Source organism: Elephas maximus, chromosome X (assembly GCF_024166365.1).
Source record: "Elephas maximus indicus isolate mEleMax1 chromosome X, mEleMax1 primary haplotype, whole genome shotgun sequence".
Taxonomy (NCBI): domain Eukaryota; kingdom Metazoa; phylum Chordata; class Mammalia; order Proboscidea; family Elephantidae; genus Elephas; species Elephas maximus.
In genome coordinates this window covers 125,478,248-125,496,504 of record NC_064846.1, presented here as the reverse complement: position 1 = coordinate 125,496,504, position 18,257 = coordinate 125,478,248, and the positions used below count along the sequence as shown (strand labels likewise).

General features: G+C 39.9%; 1 protein-coding gene across 1 annotated transcript in view; it reads right to left on the bottom strand.

The window, feature by feature from the left end:
* SLC9A7 (solute carrier family 9 member A7) overlaps positions 1–18,257 on the bottom strand; it is a 280,631-nt gene that overhangs the window by 96,568 nt on the left and 165,806 nt on the right. The window contains exons 6-10 of the mRNA XM_049871328.1: positions 4,527–4,632; positions 4,050–4,191; positions 1,928–2,033; positions 466–554; positions 259–372 (exon numbers count right to left, since the gene is read on the bottom strand). Of these exons, the coding sequence (XP_049727285.1) occupies positions 259–372; positions 466–554; positions 1,928–2,033; positions 4,050–4,191; positions 4,527–4,632 (557 nt within the window). The remainder of the gene's footprint in view (positions 1–258; positions 373–465; positions 555–1,927; positions 2,034–4,049; positions 4,192–4,526; positions 4,633–18,257) is intronic.

The window sequence follows — 18,257 nt, the reverse complement described above, 5'->3', positions numbered from 1 at the left end:
TAAAAAGGACACTTTAAAAGACAAACTACCACCTGCCAAGTACCATCTTTCCAGAAAATCCACCTTACACAGAAAATGCAGAAAGGACTATCTTAGAATAAATGCCTGTCCTTTACATTAAATACATTTAACTTTATGAAACCCCTCTTAAGCCCTTTTTTCCCCCTCATAAAAACATCATGAACTAGCACTGGCCAGTCATCCACCCAGCAGTGGTCACCTCTCTCTGTAGAAAACAGTGAAAGGAAAAAAGGATACAAAAGCTCCAACGATGAAAATGGGGCTGAAAACGTGCTTCTGGAAGGTAAACAGTGCCAAGCCCATGTAGGAGAAGATGAAGTTCTCTGCCAGGAAGTGCAACACCTCAAAAAGCTGTGTGGGGAGGAGAAAGGAAACTGTAAACCCTGTGGTTCCACCTTCCTTGTATTAACAAGTAACTCATGAGTGCTGAGGACTTTCTCTCACCTGCTTGGTCCTACTTCTTGATTCCACTGACAGATTGTTGTAAGTGTAATGAGCTTGTGTGATTCCACAGAAAAGTACAGCTACGACACCTATCAAGAGATAAAAATGAAAGTCAGTGGGGAAAAGGGGGGCAGGGACAAAACCCTGCTGAAACAAAAAGTTAAAGTAGGCAAACCCGGCAGATCCAACTTCCTGAATATTTTGAAAGTTTCCTATAATTGAAATCTTTGTGTATGGAAAGCTCTCCTTGCCCCCACCACTCATATCAACCTTTCCTTCTCCAAACCCTGCTTTCCTTCAAACTTCTCCCTTTGTTCCAGTTTTAAGGGCATTCTCACCCCACCTCTAAACTCCCACTGAATTTGCCATCTGTATTTGGCATTTAGCATTCATCCCCTCAAAGAGGCTGTGAGGACCTTTTGTCATATTTATACTTTTGTCATGTTTCTCTCTGTTCTTTGAATGAATTTAATTTCAAACCAATACTTTATATTTTTGCATGGTCTGGGGCTTCAGACAAGAATTACCACCTTCTGAACAGATTGAGAGTAATATTTCATTTATCCAGACCCAACTGATCTAGATTTGTGGTTAACAGTAACCATTTTGTTGTTGAAGACAATTGACACACATAGAACTTTGCCTATCCGTTTAAGGATAATTGTCAAGTCTTAAAGGAGTGGCGTCTTTTGTAATGTTGCATATAGATGCGTTACAGTATTTTGAAAAGATGATACAAGGACTTCCTGACTATCTGGATTATGTATCGTTTTCCTACTTGAGATTTCTAACAGAAAAGGTCAGTGATTTACTTTTCTAAAGACAGAATGTGAGTACCAGGAGTTAAAACCACATGATTAACCACACTAATAATGCATGAAACTGGCACCATGTTGCTGTTGTTGTAGTCGTTAGCTGCTGTTGAGCCGGCCCCAACTCATGGCAACTCCATGCGTGATGGAATTGGATTGTTGTGATCCAAAATCATGGCATTTAAAACCAATAATTAAACAGACCAGAGACAAAACAATGAGAAAATGTGTGCACACTCATCTGAGTAGATATAAAATTAACTTTAAAAGAACACATATTTTGCTTGTTATCGTTATTGGTTGTAAAATAACATAGCAATCTAGGGGAGGATACAAATAAGACTTTAATAGATTCAGTAATCTTTGCAGCCAAACATCTACTTACAGTTAGGATGAGTATTCAAACACATTATTGAGTTTGGAATACTAAACTTTGTCCTTTAAAAAGATGGATAGTTTTTGTAACCTAACTTATTCATCAAGGCAAAACACCAGCCATGCCCAACAATCTCCCATATGAACACTCCTAAAGAAGTTAATCAACTCTGTGTAACTGCTATTTAATTATTATTAATTATTCCCTCCCCTCAAGCTCCCACAGCCTCTGCTACAGTGAGGGGAAGGGCAGCCCAATGGCAGAGAAAACCCACCTGTAAACCCACAGGCTTCCGCCAAGAGAAACGTGCTCCAGGACATCAGGAAGAAGAGTGCTGTCTCCAGCAGGGGGAAGCAGTGCAGCTTGGTAAACTTGGTCACGTCAGCATCCTGTCAAGGAATGCAGCTCCAGGCATATGGCTCAAGGTCACCAAGAACCACAGTCCATTAGCCCAGGGTCCTCTCCCTAAGGCCTACCTTTTCCCTTCGACTCTTCTTTTGGGGACAAAAACTGCTAAGTATTTTTTAAGAAATAAAAATTAAGCTTTCTAAAGGAGCCCTGGTGGTGCAGTGGTTAAAGCAATCAACTGCTAACTGAAAGGTCAGCGGGTGGAAACCACCAGTGGCTCCAGGGGAGAAAGACATGACAGTCTGCTTCCATAGATATTTACAGCCTTGGAAACCCTAAGAGGTCATTATGAGTTGGAATCTACTCAACAGCAGTGGGTTATCAGAGCCCTGGAAGCACAGTGGTTAAGAGCTTGGCTGCTAACCAAAAGGTTGGCAGTTCGAATCCACCAGCTGCTCCTTGGAAACCCTATGGGGCAGTTCTACTCTGTCCTATAGGGTCGCTATGGGTTGGAATCAACTAGACAGCAATGGGGGTTTTTTAAAAGGAACTGGCTTTCTGCGCTCCTTACAACACTCATGTTCTGAGATGCACAGTCTTGGCCTAAGGCTTGACTGGAATGTTAGCGCTGGCAGTGCTGGGCGTGCCTTGGGCAGGTCTGGGAAAACAGGCCAGTGAAACTCTGACCTCATGGACTACTACAGGCTGAGGCCACAGCAGGTGCTTACTGAACAAATGCCTAAGAAAGAAAGAAGGAATGTACAACTCCAGAGGCAGCTCCAAGGTGCTGGTGTCACCTTTTGGGACCAGACATGCCCCTCCTAACACTGCCATTCCACAGGGGGCCAGCAGAGAACCATCTCATAAGTGGTTTCATTGGGCAATATAAGTTCCCAGGGCATGAAAAGGGCCTCTGTGAAGAAAGCAATCTAAATCTGTGGCGCCCAATATGGTAGCTACTAGACATACTGTGACGACTGAACACTTAACATAAAACTAGCCTGAATTGAGATGTGCTGTTAGCATAAAATATACACCAGATTTCAAAGACTTAGTGCAAAAATTGAAAGTATAAAATTCCATTAATAATTTTTATACTGATTACATGTTGAAATGATATGGCTTGCATTTGTGAATTGCTGATGTAAATGCACAGGAAAGAAGACGTGATAAAGGGCTCAGAAACACGTGTGGGAGGGCTACCCGCCCCACCTCTTCCATACTTTGTTTTTATTCTTTTCTTTAGTTGAGGTGAAATTTACATAACATAAATTAACCATTTTGAAGTGGCATTTAGTACATTTACGATGTTGTGCAACCACTACCTCTATCTAATTCCAAGATATTTTCATCACCTCAAAAGGAAATCCTGCACCCATTAAGCAGTCACTCCCCATCCTGCCCTCCCCCAGCCCCTGGCAACTTTCTGTCTGCTTTCTGTCTCTATGGATTTACCAATTCTGGACGTTTCATATAAATGGAATCATACAATATGTGACCCCTTTTGCCTTTTATACTTTTTCAAAAGTAAACACTGTGCAGTCCTGACTTAAGAAAGGCTGACTTCAGTAATTCCCACTGGTAGCCCCCAGCTAGTTATGGCCATGTTAACACCATATGGCCCTGAACAGTAGGCGGCAGCAGCAATCCTGAGGCTAAGTATTTCACAGTCTGCTTCCTCTTGGCCTTCTGGCCTTCCTTCCGTGAGATAATCCTTGATTCTCAGCCACCACCCCCAGTTCTCAGCTCCCTTCACTCCCCTAAAACTGAAGTTTCCCTTAAGCTCTCATCTCCAACCAGTTCATATGAAAGGGAGAGAAAATGCAAAAGTCTACAGAGTTGCACTACCAAAAGTGTTCTCAGCCTTAATTAGCTAGGGACTCAACCTCCATGTTTCACTAAAGGGACACATTTCAGGATGCATGACAGCCCAGTGGAACAATCCATTTCAGATTCTTATCTGAAAGGAAGAGCTAAGAACCTTCTTTTTAAAAGCCTAATGCCACATAAGAGTACCCAAGTAAGAGCAGAAACTACGAAAAGGATATTAGAGCAGTCACAACACCAGTCACAGCTCCCATGGTAAAAGAGCCACTAAATATACCTAGAAAAATGCCAACTGACTTAAAAAAGGCAGCAGCATCAAAGGCGTGAGTGTTCAGCCCCGCTGGCTGGTAAGCAACAATAGACCTGGAGTTAAAAAAGAAGAGAGAGTTAAAAGATTGCACTGGCTTTACCTAGAAACATTTACAAACAGAGATACCTATACTCTGTGAGCACTACCCATTGTATATTCACTTAAGGTGTCAGCATTCTGATCACTGCCGACTGGACAAAGCAACACAACTGTACCAACAAAACTGATAAATCTCATTTAGAAAAAAAAACTCAATTCAATATTGAACACTTTAAGACAGGTCTCTCCATTTAGCCCAAAGCATTCAGGAAACCAGAGTCTTTCTTCCTGGGCAGAAATATTGTTACTTACAACGACAATATAATGAGATAGAAATACTGTTACTTACGAGGACAGTACAATGGCAACAGCATCATTTAGGACGCTTTCTCCAAACAGAAGTGCATAAAGGTCCACGTCTGCATGCAATTCATTAAATATTGCCAGTACGGTCACTAAAAATTCCAACAAGCATATAAATTAGCTTCAGTTTCTGACCTTAAACCATTGATTACAGATTTATAGAAGCACTTCCCATCTTAGGTGGGAATGGGTGGTTTGGGAGAGAGAAAAGGAATCAAACATGGGTTGTCTGTCTATGGCAGAAACTAACATGGCAATATTCCTAATCTTAATGAGGTTTGATGTGATGCTTGATTCTAATAACACTGTACCAAAACACTACACTTTCCACTGTAATCTCATCACACTTTAAACATACCTCTATTTACACGTTGCTGTCAAGTCGATTCCAACTCACAGCGACCCTGTAGGACAGAGTAGAACTGCCCCGTAGGGCTTCCAGGGCTGTAATGTTTATAATCTTTACGGAAACAGACTGCCACATCTTTCTCCCGTGGAGCAGCTGGTGGGTTCGAACCACTGACCTTTCGGCTAGCAGCCAAGCACTTAACCACTGCGCCACCAGGACTCCTTCAATACCTCTATTAGAGAACTTAAAAAATGATCACAATTAATGTGATTTGGCTCCCCCAACCAAAAAAAACCAAACCCATTGCCATCGAGTCGATTCTGACTCACAGTGACTTTGCAGGACAGAGTAGAACTGCCCCATAGGGTTTCCAAGGAGTGGCTAGTGGATTCGAACTGCTGCTGACATTTTGGTTAGCAGCCATAGCTCTCAACCACTGTGCTACCAGGGCTCCTTGGCTCCCTCAGTGGGTTGAAATCTCTTTGATGGCAAGAACCCTATTTCATTGACCACTGTACTCCCAGAACTTAGCATAGAACCAGGGCATGAAAAAGGCTTTAATAGAGGTTTGTGGAGTAATGAAAGTCTTCATTTATGACCCAAAAAATGACAGACTATACATAATTCCCCATCTTATATTTTTGCAGAATTCTCAGGCATTTAAAAACCAGGTAAGTCTCTAAATAGGCAGTCCTCAAACTTTTTGATCTCAAGACATCTTTACACCCTTAAAAATTACTGAGGTCCCAAGGAGCTTTTGTTTCTGTAGGTTATAGCTTTCAATATTTACTGTATTATTAAATAAAACAAAATAAAAACTATTAATTAATTTAAAATTAATAATAAACTCATTACATCATAACAAACATATTTCAATGCAAAATATTTTCCAAAACAAAAAAAAGTTTTGTGACAAGAGCGCCATTGTTTTACATTTTTGCAAATCTCTCTAATGTCTGCATTAATGGAAGACAGGTGGTTCTCATCTGTTTCTGCATTCGAGCAACAGATAGATATTTAACATTGCATAACCTCTGGAAAACCCACTGTGCCTGTGTGAGAGAATGAGAGTAAAAAAGGCAAATAATTAGTATTATTAAAATAGTTTTGATCTTATGGACCCCCTGAAAGGGTTTCAGGAATGCCCAGGAGGCCCCAGACCACACATTTTGAGCCACTGCTTTAGAGCAGGGTTTCTCAGCCACAGCACTATTGACATAATTATTGACACAATTCTTTGTTGTAGGGGGGCTGTTCCATGCATTGTAGCATGTTGCGCGGTATCTCTGGCCTCTGTCCACAGGATACCAGTAGCTCCCCTCCTCCCTTAATTATGACAACCAAAAATGTCTCCAGACATTGCCAAATGACCCCCAGTGGTAAAAACTGCCCTGGTAATGAACCACTGCTCTAGATATATATACATACAGCTATGATGCCTCTCTCAACACTCACACATAGCTACCTTCTCCTTTGTGAGCTTAAACCGTAAGGATTTTAAAAGCTAAAAACTCACTTTCCCAGCCTCCATTGCAGTGAGTGCTGCCTCCTTCTGCCTGGAAGAGGAAGAAGAGGCTGGATATGGCACAGTCGTCTTGCCTCCACTGCACAAGTAGCGTGTAACTGAAATCCAAGGGTAGTACAGTAGAAAGACCTAGTGCCTGGATACCTGATTGTAGTGTGAGCCATGGCATCAGCCTTGGACTGTTACCCAAGGTAGACACATATTTTAAGCTAGTATTAGCCCAGGATTTTCTGTTACTTGCAGCCAAAAGTATTATTAATGGACACTATTAGAAAACCAAATCAACGTATAGTCTAATGAGTCACTATAAGCCAACCACTCTTGTAACTACCATCCAACTCAAGAAACAGAACTTTGTCAGCCATCCTGGAAGCCGCCCCTCCCTCTACGTTCCATCCCAATCTTAAACCCTTTCCTTTGCTAATCTATCTTTAATAGTAATCACTTCCTTGCATTTCATTATAGTTTGATCACCCAGAGGTACATTCTCTGATACTATAGTTTGGTTCTGCCCATTTTTTTTAACTTTTTTATGTCTCCTTTTTTCTATAGGTTCCCCCCCCCCGTTCCTTTGTCAGCTCTCTTTTCATAACACCCTATTGTCTAGTTCTCTCATTTCTGAATTTTCCAGTCCTGATGTATGCAGTTCTTCCATAATTTCTATCATTGTCTTAATTTCCTTTAGTTCTTTTTAGAATATTAATAAAGTTTGTCTGCTTTCAGGGCCTATTTTTTCTGGTATGACTTAATTATCTGTAGAGAGGTTATCCTCATTTTTTCTTACAATATGTTTGCAAGGAGTTCAACCTCAATCCACTTCTGCTGCTCATATTGAAGTGAGATGGGTAGGAGTGAAATGAGCCCAGAATAATGTTCCTAGCTTCATGGCTGTAGGGTTCCCCCTTCTGGCTTTATATTGAAGTATTACAAACACAGCATCTCTGTAGAGCCACCTGGTGGTACAGTGGTTAAGAGTCTGGCTGCTAACCAAAAGGTCTACAGTTTGAATCCACCATCTACTCCTTAGAAACCCTATGGGGCAGTTCTACTCTGTTCTGTAGGGTTGCTATGAGTTGGAATCGACTCCACAGCAACAGGTTTTTGGTCTTATAAAGCCACCTCTCCAGTACTTTATAAAATCCACTTCCTCTTGTCCCCTCCTCCATTAGTATTTGAGCTTGCTTTCTGCCTTTTTTTTTTTCTCCTTAGTGCCTTGTCAGTCTGGGGTCGTAGCTGTTCATCTTTACGGAGCGGCTCTGTCCTTCCAAAGGGTTCTTCACTGGGTATTTTTGAGAGCCCTGAAGGCCCAGGTCACTCCAGCAGCCTCTAACTTCCTCTAGTATCCTTGTACTTGCCCGCAAGCTAAGCCTGCAAAGTCCCCTCCCAGTTTTAACTGTTATCAGATATGCCCAAAAAGTTCTTTACTCCCAGTGGGGACTCTCCCTTTTGAGTGTTAACACCTGTGGGAAACCTCTGGGTCCCTGACAAGCAAAATGATCAGCAGCCCCCTTTTCTCCCCTCCACTTTCTCCTGCACAGCTGCTTGCTATTCCTATGCCTAAGTCTCACTGCTGCTGGCAGTTTGACCCCCACCCCCAGTTTATATTTTGGGATTGATGGGGATATACTGTCAGGTAGTTTTGTCTCTATCTTTTTTTAAAGTCCTGCTTTCTCTATTTTTCTTAGGGATTAAGGGAGATTCCAAAGCTACATTGCCCACATCACTTCTTTTTCAAAACATTTAATTCATTTTATTGAAGGTAAGTAAAGAATAATTTGGATTTGAAAAATGTCTCTATATCATGAGGTTGCTCCAGATAATTATATACCCAAAACCAAACCCACTGCCATTGAGTTGATTCAGACTCATAGTGACCCTACAGGACAGAGTAAAACTGCCCCAATAAGGTTTCCAAGGAGCAGCTGGTGGATTCGAACTGCCGACCTTTGGGTTAGCAGCCAGTCTCTTAACCTCTACACCACCGGGCTCCTTATTATACACATAGCTGCTAAAATCACTATTTTAAGCATTCAGATGCTAAACAAACATCAATAGGATGTAGTTCTTAAAGAACATGCCATCTTCATAATACAAATGTTAACACAAAACGCAAAGTCAATCTCTTTTCTTCACCCTTATGTACAGCTTATCAGGTTACACAACAGGAAAATCTTTAGCAATCAGGCTAAAAAAAGTCCTTATTTTTGAGTTATTTATTATATGAATTATATTTGTGACTCCTTACAAAAAGTGATTGTTACACTGTTGTTGGTTGTCTTCAAGTTGATTCTTACTCATGGCAAGCCCATGTGTGCAGGGTAGAACTGTTCCATAGAGATTTAAAGGCTGTGACCTTTCAGAAGCAGATCACGAGGGTGGGGTCCAACCACTAACATTCCAGCTAGTGGATGAACGCGTAACTGTTTGCGCCACTCAGTGACTCCAAAGCCTTTACGTAAACCTAGTTTGTTGTGATACAGTAGATAATGAAGATCTGCCTTGTTTTTCACCCAATGTTAAAGAAAGGATAACAATGTTAATTATAACACAATTATTAAGGACTTACTATGAAGCAATTGCTATGCTAAGCATCTTGCAATCTCATTTAGTCATCATAAAACCCTGTAAAAGATGGATAGTACTATCATTTCCCCTAATTTACAGTTGAGAAAACAGCCTCTGTACGATGGGCTGTTTTATGCTACAGTATCAAAATTCTCAAAATCTCAATGATTTAACAAAACAGAAGCTTTATTCCTTGCTCATATGACATGCCCACCGTGGATTGGGCCAGGAGGCCTCTGCTGACATCAGTCACTTGGGATTCAAGACTGATGGAGTCTTGGCCAGGGTTGGCTCTCCAATAGACCTGGGTTATAGAACTCTATCAGTCAAGGTCTTGGCAGGAAACAGAAGGTACCCTCAAGTTGAAAAATATGAGGAGAGTTTAATAAAGGGACTGTTTATATAAAAGCGCAGTCAGAGCACAGGGAAACCACAAGGGATAGTCCAGTACTTCAGACCAGAAACAGGTAAGCTTTTTTTTTTAACCATCCCTAGGCCTGACGTGTCAACGGGAAGGAGTGATTACCAGAACCTGGAGCTGTATGGAGAGGGTGGCCTGACAGGAGCAGTGACTTTTGATCAAGGGACACAGTCAGCCTACAGTGACCCCGCATCTCCACCTCACCCTTCTTCCAGACTCCTGCCAGTGCTCCCCCACGGACAAATGCAATGGGAAACCAGAAGGCAAAGAAACCTTTGACATATTCCATACAAGTCAGCCTTCAGGGACACAGAGGTGAATGGAGAAGGGCGGCAAGTAAACTTGGAGGGGCAAACAGAAGACAACCAACACAGCCGCCACTATGAGAACTTAGCACACCAAAGTCTAAAGATTTACTAAAATGATGGTTTGGGCTACATGGTTTCCAAAAGCCCCATCTATTTTCTTTTTCTAAAATACTACAGTTACTAATGATATAAATAATATATAGTTAACGCATTTATCCATGACAATAAGATCATATGCATAATTAATAATAATAACAGTTAATACTTAGGTAGCACATAGATCTGAATTTGACTAGTCTGAATTTCAACTTCTCGTTCTCCCTGCCCATCCACCTTATAAAACAGATCAGGAATTCTGCCAAGCCCTTCCTGAGCAATTCTGTGCCTGGCCAAGAGGAGGAACATGGGTGCTGACAATCAGGAGATGAGGGGGTGTGGATGACAGACTGGGTAAGTGGCTTCACATGTGGGGATTAAATAGACTGCTCCCCCAACAGCAGAACCCTTATAATCAGAGAGTAGGGTTACAACAGCTGTTTCTAACTGGACATGAATTGAAAAATTGCAATTAACTGACTGAAGACCACTGGTACGGGTATTTAAAAAGCAGTGGGGCCTTTAAAGAGAATGTAGTACTAAGTGTCACAATCCCAGGTTGGAGTGCTATAATAGGGAAAGCACAACTTATTTTTCATATTTGGTAGGGCTTTGGCAGAAGATTTTTTAAATTGTGCTTTAGATGAAAGTTTACAGAGCAAATTAGTTTCTCATTCAACAACTTATAAACAAACTGTTTTGTGGCATTGGTTGCAATCCCAGGGATGTGTCAACACTCTGCCCTTTTCCACCCCAGGTTACCAGTTTGCATTCATCCCATTTTCCTGTCCCTTCCTGCCTTCTCAACTTTGCTTTTGGGCAGATGTTGTCCATTTGGTCTCACTTACATGACTGAGCAGAGATGTATGTTGCTCACGTATATTACTGTTTGTTTTATGGACCTGTGTAATCTTTGGCTGAAGGGTGAACTTCGGGAGTGACTTCAATTCTGAGATAAAAGGGTATCTGGGGGCCACAGTCTCGGGGTTCCTCCAGTTTCTGTCAGACCAGTAAGTCTAGTCTTTTTTTGTGAATCTGAATTTTGTTCTACATTTTTCTCCTGCTCTGTCTGGAACCCTCTATTGTAATCCCTGTCAGAGTGGTCAGTGGTGGTAGCTGGGCACCACCTAGTTGTTCTGGGCTCAGGCTGGAGAAGACTGTGGTAGTTGTAGTCCATTAGTCCTTTGGACTAACATTTCCCATTTTCTTTATGAACTATGTTATGCCAATTGAGCTAGATGTCTCCTGAGACCCTGGTCACCAGCCCTCAGCCCAATAACTTGGTCCCACAGGGTGTTTGGATGTGTCTATGAAACTTCTATGACTGCCTTGGTCGCATTGTGCTGAATTCCCCTATAATGTGCACTGTCTTTCCCTTCACAGAAGTTACCACTTATTTACTATCTAGTTAGTGATTTCCCCTCCCAGACTCTCCCTTTCCTCATAACCGTGAAAGATTGTCTTTTTCTGTGTGGAAACCTTTTCTTGAGTTTTCATAATAATAGTGATCTCATACAGTATTTGTCCTTTTGTGATTGACTTATTTCACTCAGCATAATGCCCTCCAGATTCATCCATGTTGTGAGATGTTTCACGGATTCATCATTGTTCTTTATCATTGTATGGTATACCACTGTGTGTATGTACCATAGTTTATCCATTCATCTGTTGATGGGTACTTAGGTTGTTTCCATCTTTTTGCTATTGTGAATAACGCTGCCATGAACATGGGCATGCATATGTCTATTCGTATGACTGCTCTTATTTCTCTAGGATATATTCCTAGGATTGTGATTGCTGGGTCATGTGGTATTTCTAGTTTTTGATGAAGCGCCATAATGCTTTCCATAGGGGTTGTACCATTTTATATTCCCACCAGCAGAAAGAGTTCCAATCTCCCTGCAATCTCTCTAACGTTTGTTATTTTCTGGTCTTTTGATCTTTGCCAGTAATGTCAGGGCGAGATGGTATCTCATTGTAGTTTTGATTTGCATTTCTCTAATGTCTAATGATCACGAGCATTTCCTCATGTATCTGTTAGCTACCTAAAGTCTTCTTTGATGAACTGTCTGTTCAAATCCTTTGCCCAATTTTTAATTGGATTATTTGTCTTTTTATTTAGAGATTAGGCCCTTGTCAGATATGTTATACCCCAAATTTTTTTCCAAGTCTGTAGGTTCTCTTTTTACTCTTCTGGTGAAGTCTTCTGATGAGCATAAGTGTTTAATTTTTAGGAGATCCCAATTATCTAGTTTACCTTCTGGTGTTTGTACATTGTTAGTTATGGTTTGTATCCTATTTATGCCATATATTAGGGCCTTTAGCATTGTCCCTATTTTTCTTCCATGATCTTTATTGTTTTAGGTTTTATATTAAGGTCTTTTATCCATTTTGAATTAGTTTTTGTGTATGGTGTGAGATGTGGGTCCTGTTTCTTCTCTTTTTTTTTACAAATGGACATCCAGTTTTGCTGGCAAAGTGATGTCTTTTCCCCCATTTAATGGACTATGGTCCTGTGTCAAAGATCAGCTGACCGTAGGTGGATGGATTTACATTTGGGTTTTCAATTGTGTTCCATTGGTCTATGTGTCTGTTGTTGTACCAATACTGGGCTGTTTTGACTACCGTGGCGATATAGTAGGCTCTGAGATCAGGTAGTGTGAGGCCTCCCACTTTGTTCTTCGTCTTCAGTAATGCTTTACTTACCCAAGGCCTCTCTCCTTTCCATATAGTTAACGATTAGTTTTTCCATCTCATTAAAGAATGTTGTTGGCATTTGGATTGGGATTACATTATATCTGTAGATTACTTTGGGTAGGACTGACATTTTCACAATGTTGAGTCTTCCTATCCATAAGCATGGTATATTTTTCCATTTATGTAGGTCTCTTTTGGTTTCTTGCAATAGTATTTTGTAGTTTTCTTTGTATAGGTCTTTACATCCCTGGTTAGATTTATTTCTAAGTATTTTATTTTGTTAGGTGCTACTATAGGTGGTATTGTTTTTCTGATTTCCTTTTCGTAGTATTCTTTGTTAGTGTATAGGAATCCAACTGATTTTTGTATGTTGATCTTGTATCCTGCTACTCTGTTGGATCTTTCTATTAGTTCCAGTAGTTTTCCTGTGGAATCTTTAGGGTTCTCTGTGTATTGTATCACTTCTTCTGCAAATATGGATAGTTTTACTCCTTCTTACTAATTTAGATGCCCTTTATTTCTTTTTCTTGCTTTATTGCTCTAGCTATGACTTCCTCAACAATGTTAAATAGGACTGATGCTAAAGGGCATCCTTGTCTTATTCCCATTCTCAAGGGGAAAACTTTCAGCCTCTCCATTGAAAATGATGTTGGCTGTTGGTTTTATACAGATGCCTTTTATTATGTTGAGGAATTTTCCTTCTATTCCTATTTTATTGAGAGTTTTTATCAGGAATGAGTGTTGGACTTTATCAAATGTTTTTTCTGCATTGACCGAGATGATCATGTGATTATTTTCTTTTGTTCTATTTATGCTGTGGATTATGTTGATTGATTTTCTAATGTCAAACCATCCTTGCATACCTGGTATGAATCCCACTTGGTTGTGGTGTATTTTTTTATTAATATGGTGAATTCCATTGGCTTGAATTCTGTTGAGAATTTTTGCATCTGTATTCATAAGAGATATTGGTCTGTAATGTTCTTTTTTTGTGGTGTCTTTGCTGGCTTTGTTATCAGGGTTATTCAGGCTTCATAGAATGAATTCAGGAGTATCCCTTCCTTCTCTACACTCTGAAATAGATTGAGTAATAATAGTGTGACCTCTTTTCTGAATGTTTGGTAGAATTCTCCAGTGAAGCCATCCAGGCCAGTGCTGTTTTTTTGTTTGTTTTGGGGAGTTTTGTTTATCTGTTTGTCTTTTTACATTTTCAATCTCTTCTCCTGTTATGGGTCTGTTCAGATTTCTAACTCAGTTTGAGTTAGTTTATGTAGGTAGTGTGTTACTAGAAATTTGTCCATTTCCTCTAGACTTTCAAATATGTTGGAGTATAGTTTTTCATAGCTCTCTGTTATGATCCTTCTTATATCATTTGGGTCTGTTGTAATGTCCCCCATCTCATTTCTTAATTTCCATGATGCACCTGAAGTTACTATGACCCTCTTTTATGACTTTTGCCTAACCCAGTATGGCCAGCCAATAGTCCCATAATGCTGGAATAATGGGTATTCCATTGTTCCAACATGCCTGCTATGCCAACTAGGGGCATTTGTATTTTGGTGGAAATCTATAATTACACTTTAAGAAAAATGCTTTAGTGGTGAGATTCCTAATTTAAAGTAAAAAAGTAGGGAAAGCATGTGCTACCTATCACTTAGCCTTCTCCACACGTACGAGACTTTTTCCCATGATAAAGCCCCTTTTTCACCCACCTAGCTCCAAATATTCCTCATTTAACTATTCTAAATCTTGGAGAAGAGATATGACATGGAGTTTACGCTAACCTATCTTCTATAAGTTTATAGCTAATCAGATAATATGCTCTATATATGATTATGTTTTAAGTTTTTCAAGAATTACTTGGATCTAAAGTTTTTTAAGGAAATTGTACTGTATATTCTGTATCTGTCTGTGTCTTTATCTATAATTAAATTATTTATCATTTAGAAGAAGCAATCAATGAGTTCAGTCAGTTCTACTCAAAAATTAACCAATGTACATTATTCTCCACCTAAATTTTTTTTTTAATTTTTATTGTGCTTTAAGTGAAACTTTACAAATCAGGTCAGTCTCTCATACAAAAATTTACATACACCTTGCCATACACTCCTAAATGCTCTCCCTCTAATAAGATGGCACAGTTCTTCCCTCCACTCTCTTTCCTTGTGTCCATTCAGGTACCTTCTGGCCCCCTCTACCCTCTCATCTCCCCTCCAGACACAGGATGCCAACATAGTGTCATGTGTCCACTTGATCCAAGAAGCTCGTTCTTTGCCAGTATCATTTTCCATTCCCTATTCCAGTTGAATCCCTGTCTGAAGAGTTAGCTTTGGGAATGGTTCCTGTCCTGGGGCAACAGAAGGTCTGGGGGCCATGACCACTAGGGTCCTTCCAGTCTCAGTCAGATTTAAGTCTGGTCTTATGAGAATTTGGGGTCTGCATCCCACTGCTCTCCTGCTCCCTCAGGGGTTCTCTGTTGAGTTCCCTGTCAGAGCAGTCATCGGTTGTGGCCAGGCACCATCTAGGTCTTCTGGTCTCAGGCTGATGGAGTCTCTGGTTTATGTGGTCCTTTCTGTCTCTTAGTCTCATAATTACTTTGTGTCTTTGGTGTTCTGCAGTCTTCCTTGCTCCAGGTGGGTTGAGACCAATTGATGCATCTTAGATGGCCACTTGCTTGCATTTAAGACCCCAGACGCCACTCTTCAAAGGGAGATGCAGAATGTTTTGTTAATAGATTTTAATATGCCAATTGACTTAGAGGTTCCCTGAAACAATGATCCTGAAACTCCCACCCCTGCTACACAGGCCTTTGAAGCGTTCAGTTTATTCAGGAACTTTCCTTGCTTTTGGTTTAGTCCATTTGTGTTGACCTCTCCTGTATTGTGTATTGTCTTTCCCTTCACCTAAAATGAAACTTATCTAATTAGTGAATACCCCTCTCCCTCCCTCCCTACTTCCTCTCATAGCCATCAAAGAATATTTTCTCTCTGTTCAAACTGTTTCTCCAATTCTTATAATAGCGGTCTTATACAATATTTGTCCTTTTGCAACTGATTTCACTCAGCATAATGTCTTCAGATTTCTCCATGTGATGAAATGTTTCATGGATTCAACATTGTTCTTTATCGATGCATAGTATTCCATCGTGTTAATATACCAAACTTTATCCATTCATCCATTGATGGGCACCTTGGTTGCTTCCAACTTTTTGCTATTGTAAACAGTGCTGCAATGAACATGGGTGTGCATATATGTGTTCGTGTAAAGGCTCTTATTTCTCTAGGATATATTCCAAGGAGTAAGACTACTGGATTGTATGGTAGTTCTATTCCTAGTTTTTTAAGGAAGCACCACATCGATTTCCAAAGTGTTTGTACCATTTTCATTCCCACCAGCAGTGTATAAGTGTTCCAGTCTCTCCACAACTTCTCCAACATTCATTGTTATGTGTTTTTGGATTAATGCCAGCCTTGTTGGAGTGAGATGGAATCTCATTGCAGTTTTGATTTGCATTTCTCTAATGGCTAATGATCCTGAGCACTTCCTCATGTATCTGTTAGTGGTCTGAATGTCTTCTTTAGTGGAGTGCCTGTTCATATAGTTTGCCCATTTTTTAATTGGGTTATTTGTCTTTTTGTGATTGAGTTTTAGCAAAATCAGTTAGATTTTAGAGATCAGGTGCTGATCGGAAATGTCATAGCTGAAAACCTTCTCCCAGTCTGTAGGTAGTCTTTTTACTCTTTTGGTGAAGTCTTTGGATAAGCATAGGTGTTTGATTTTGAGGAGCTCCCAGTTATCTGGTTTCTCTTTGGCATTTTTAGTAATGTTTTGTATCCTGTTTATGCCATGTAACGTCCCTATTTTTTCTTCTATGATCTTTATTGTTTTAGACTTCATGTTTAGGTCTTTGATTCATTTTGAGTTAGTTTTTGTGCATGCTGTGAGGTATTTTTTGTGTGTGTGTGTGAGGTATGGGTCTTGTTTCATTTTTTTGCAGATGGATATTCAGTTATGCCAGCACCATTTGTTAAACAGGCTCTCTTTTCCCCAATTAACTGCCTTTGGGTCTTTGTCAAATATCAGCTGCTCGAATGTGGATGGATTTATGTCTGGATTCTCTATTCTGTTCCACTGGTCTATGTGTCTGTTGTTGCATCAGAACCAGGCTGTTTTGACTACTGTGGCGGTATAATACGTTCTAAAATCAGGTAGAGTGAGGCCTCCCACTTTGTCCTTCTCTTTCAGTAATGCTTTCCTTATCCAGGGCCTCCTTCCCTTCCAAATGAAGTTGGTGATTTGTTTCTCCATCTCATTAAACAATGTCGTTGGAATGTGGATAGGAATTGCATTGTATCTATAGATGGCTTTTGGTAGAATAGACATTTTTACTATGTTAAGTCTTCCTATCCATGAACAAGGTATGTTTTTCCACTTCTATAGGTCTCTTTTGGTTTCTTGTACATCTCTGGCAAGATTTATTACTAAGTATTTTATCTTCTGGGGGCTACTGTAAATGGCATTGATTTGGTGATTTCCTCTTCAATGTTCTCTTTGTTGGTGTAGGGGAATCCAACTGATTTTTGTATGTTTATCTTGTACGCTGATAATCTGCTGAACTCTTCTATTAGTTTCAGTGGTTTTCTTGAGGATTCTTTAGTGTTTTCTGTGTATAAGATCATGTCATCTGCAAATAGAGATACTTTGACTTCTTTCTTACCTATCTGGATGCCCTTTATTTTCTTTATTTAGCCTAATTGCTCTGGCTAAGACCTCCAACACAGTGTTGAACAAGAGTGGTAATAAGGGGCATCCTTGTCTGGTTCCTATTCTCAAGGGGAATGCTTTCAGACTCTCTCCATTTAGGGTGATGTTGGCTGTTGGCTCTGTATAAATACTCTTTGTTCTGTTGAGGAATTTTCCTTCTATTCCTATTTTGCTGAGAGTTTTTATCATGAATGGGTGCTGGACTTTGTCAAATGCCTTTTCTGCATCAATTGATAAAATCATGTGATTCTTGTCTTTTGTTTTATTTATGTGGTAGATTACATTACAAATTGTGGTAGATTACATTAATTGTTTTTCTAATGTTGAACCATCCTTGCATACCTGGTATAAATCCTTCTTGGTCATGGTGAATTATTTTCTTGATATGTTGTTGAATTCTACTGGCTAGAATTTTGTTGAGGATTTTTGCATCTATGTTCATGAGGGATATACATCTGTAATTTTCCTTTTTCATGGTGTCTTTAGCTGGTTTTAGTATTGGGGATATGCTGGCTTCATAGAACGAGTTTCGGAGTATTCTGTCCTTTTCTATGCTTTGAAATACATTTAGTAGTAGTGGTAACACCACTACTTCTCTGAAAGTTTGGTAGAACTCTGCAGTGAAGACATCAGGGCCAGGGCTTTTTTTTGTTGGGGGTTTTTTGATTACCTTTTCAATCTATTCCTTTGTTATGGGTCTATTTAGTTGTTATTCTTCTGTTTGTGTTAGTTTAGGTAGGTAGTGTGTTTCTAGGAATTCATCCATTTCTTCTATGTTTTAAAATTTGTTAGAGTACAAGTTTTCTTAGTAATCTGATATGATTCTTTCAATTTCAGTTGGATCTGTTGTGATATCGCCCATCTCATTTCTTATTTGGGTTGTTTCTGTTCCTGTTTTTCTTTAGTCAGTTTGGCCAATGGTTTATCGATTTTGTTAATTTTTTCAAAGAACTAGCTTTTCTTCTTGTTAACTCTTTCAATGGTTTTTCTGT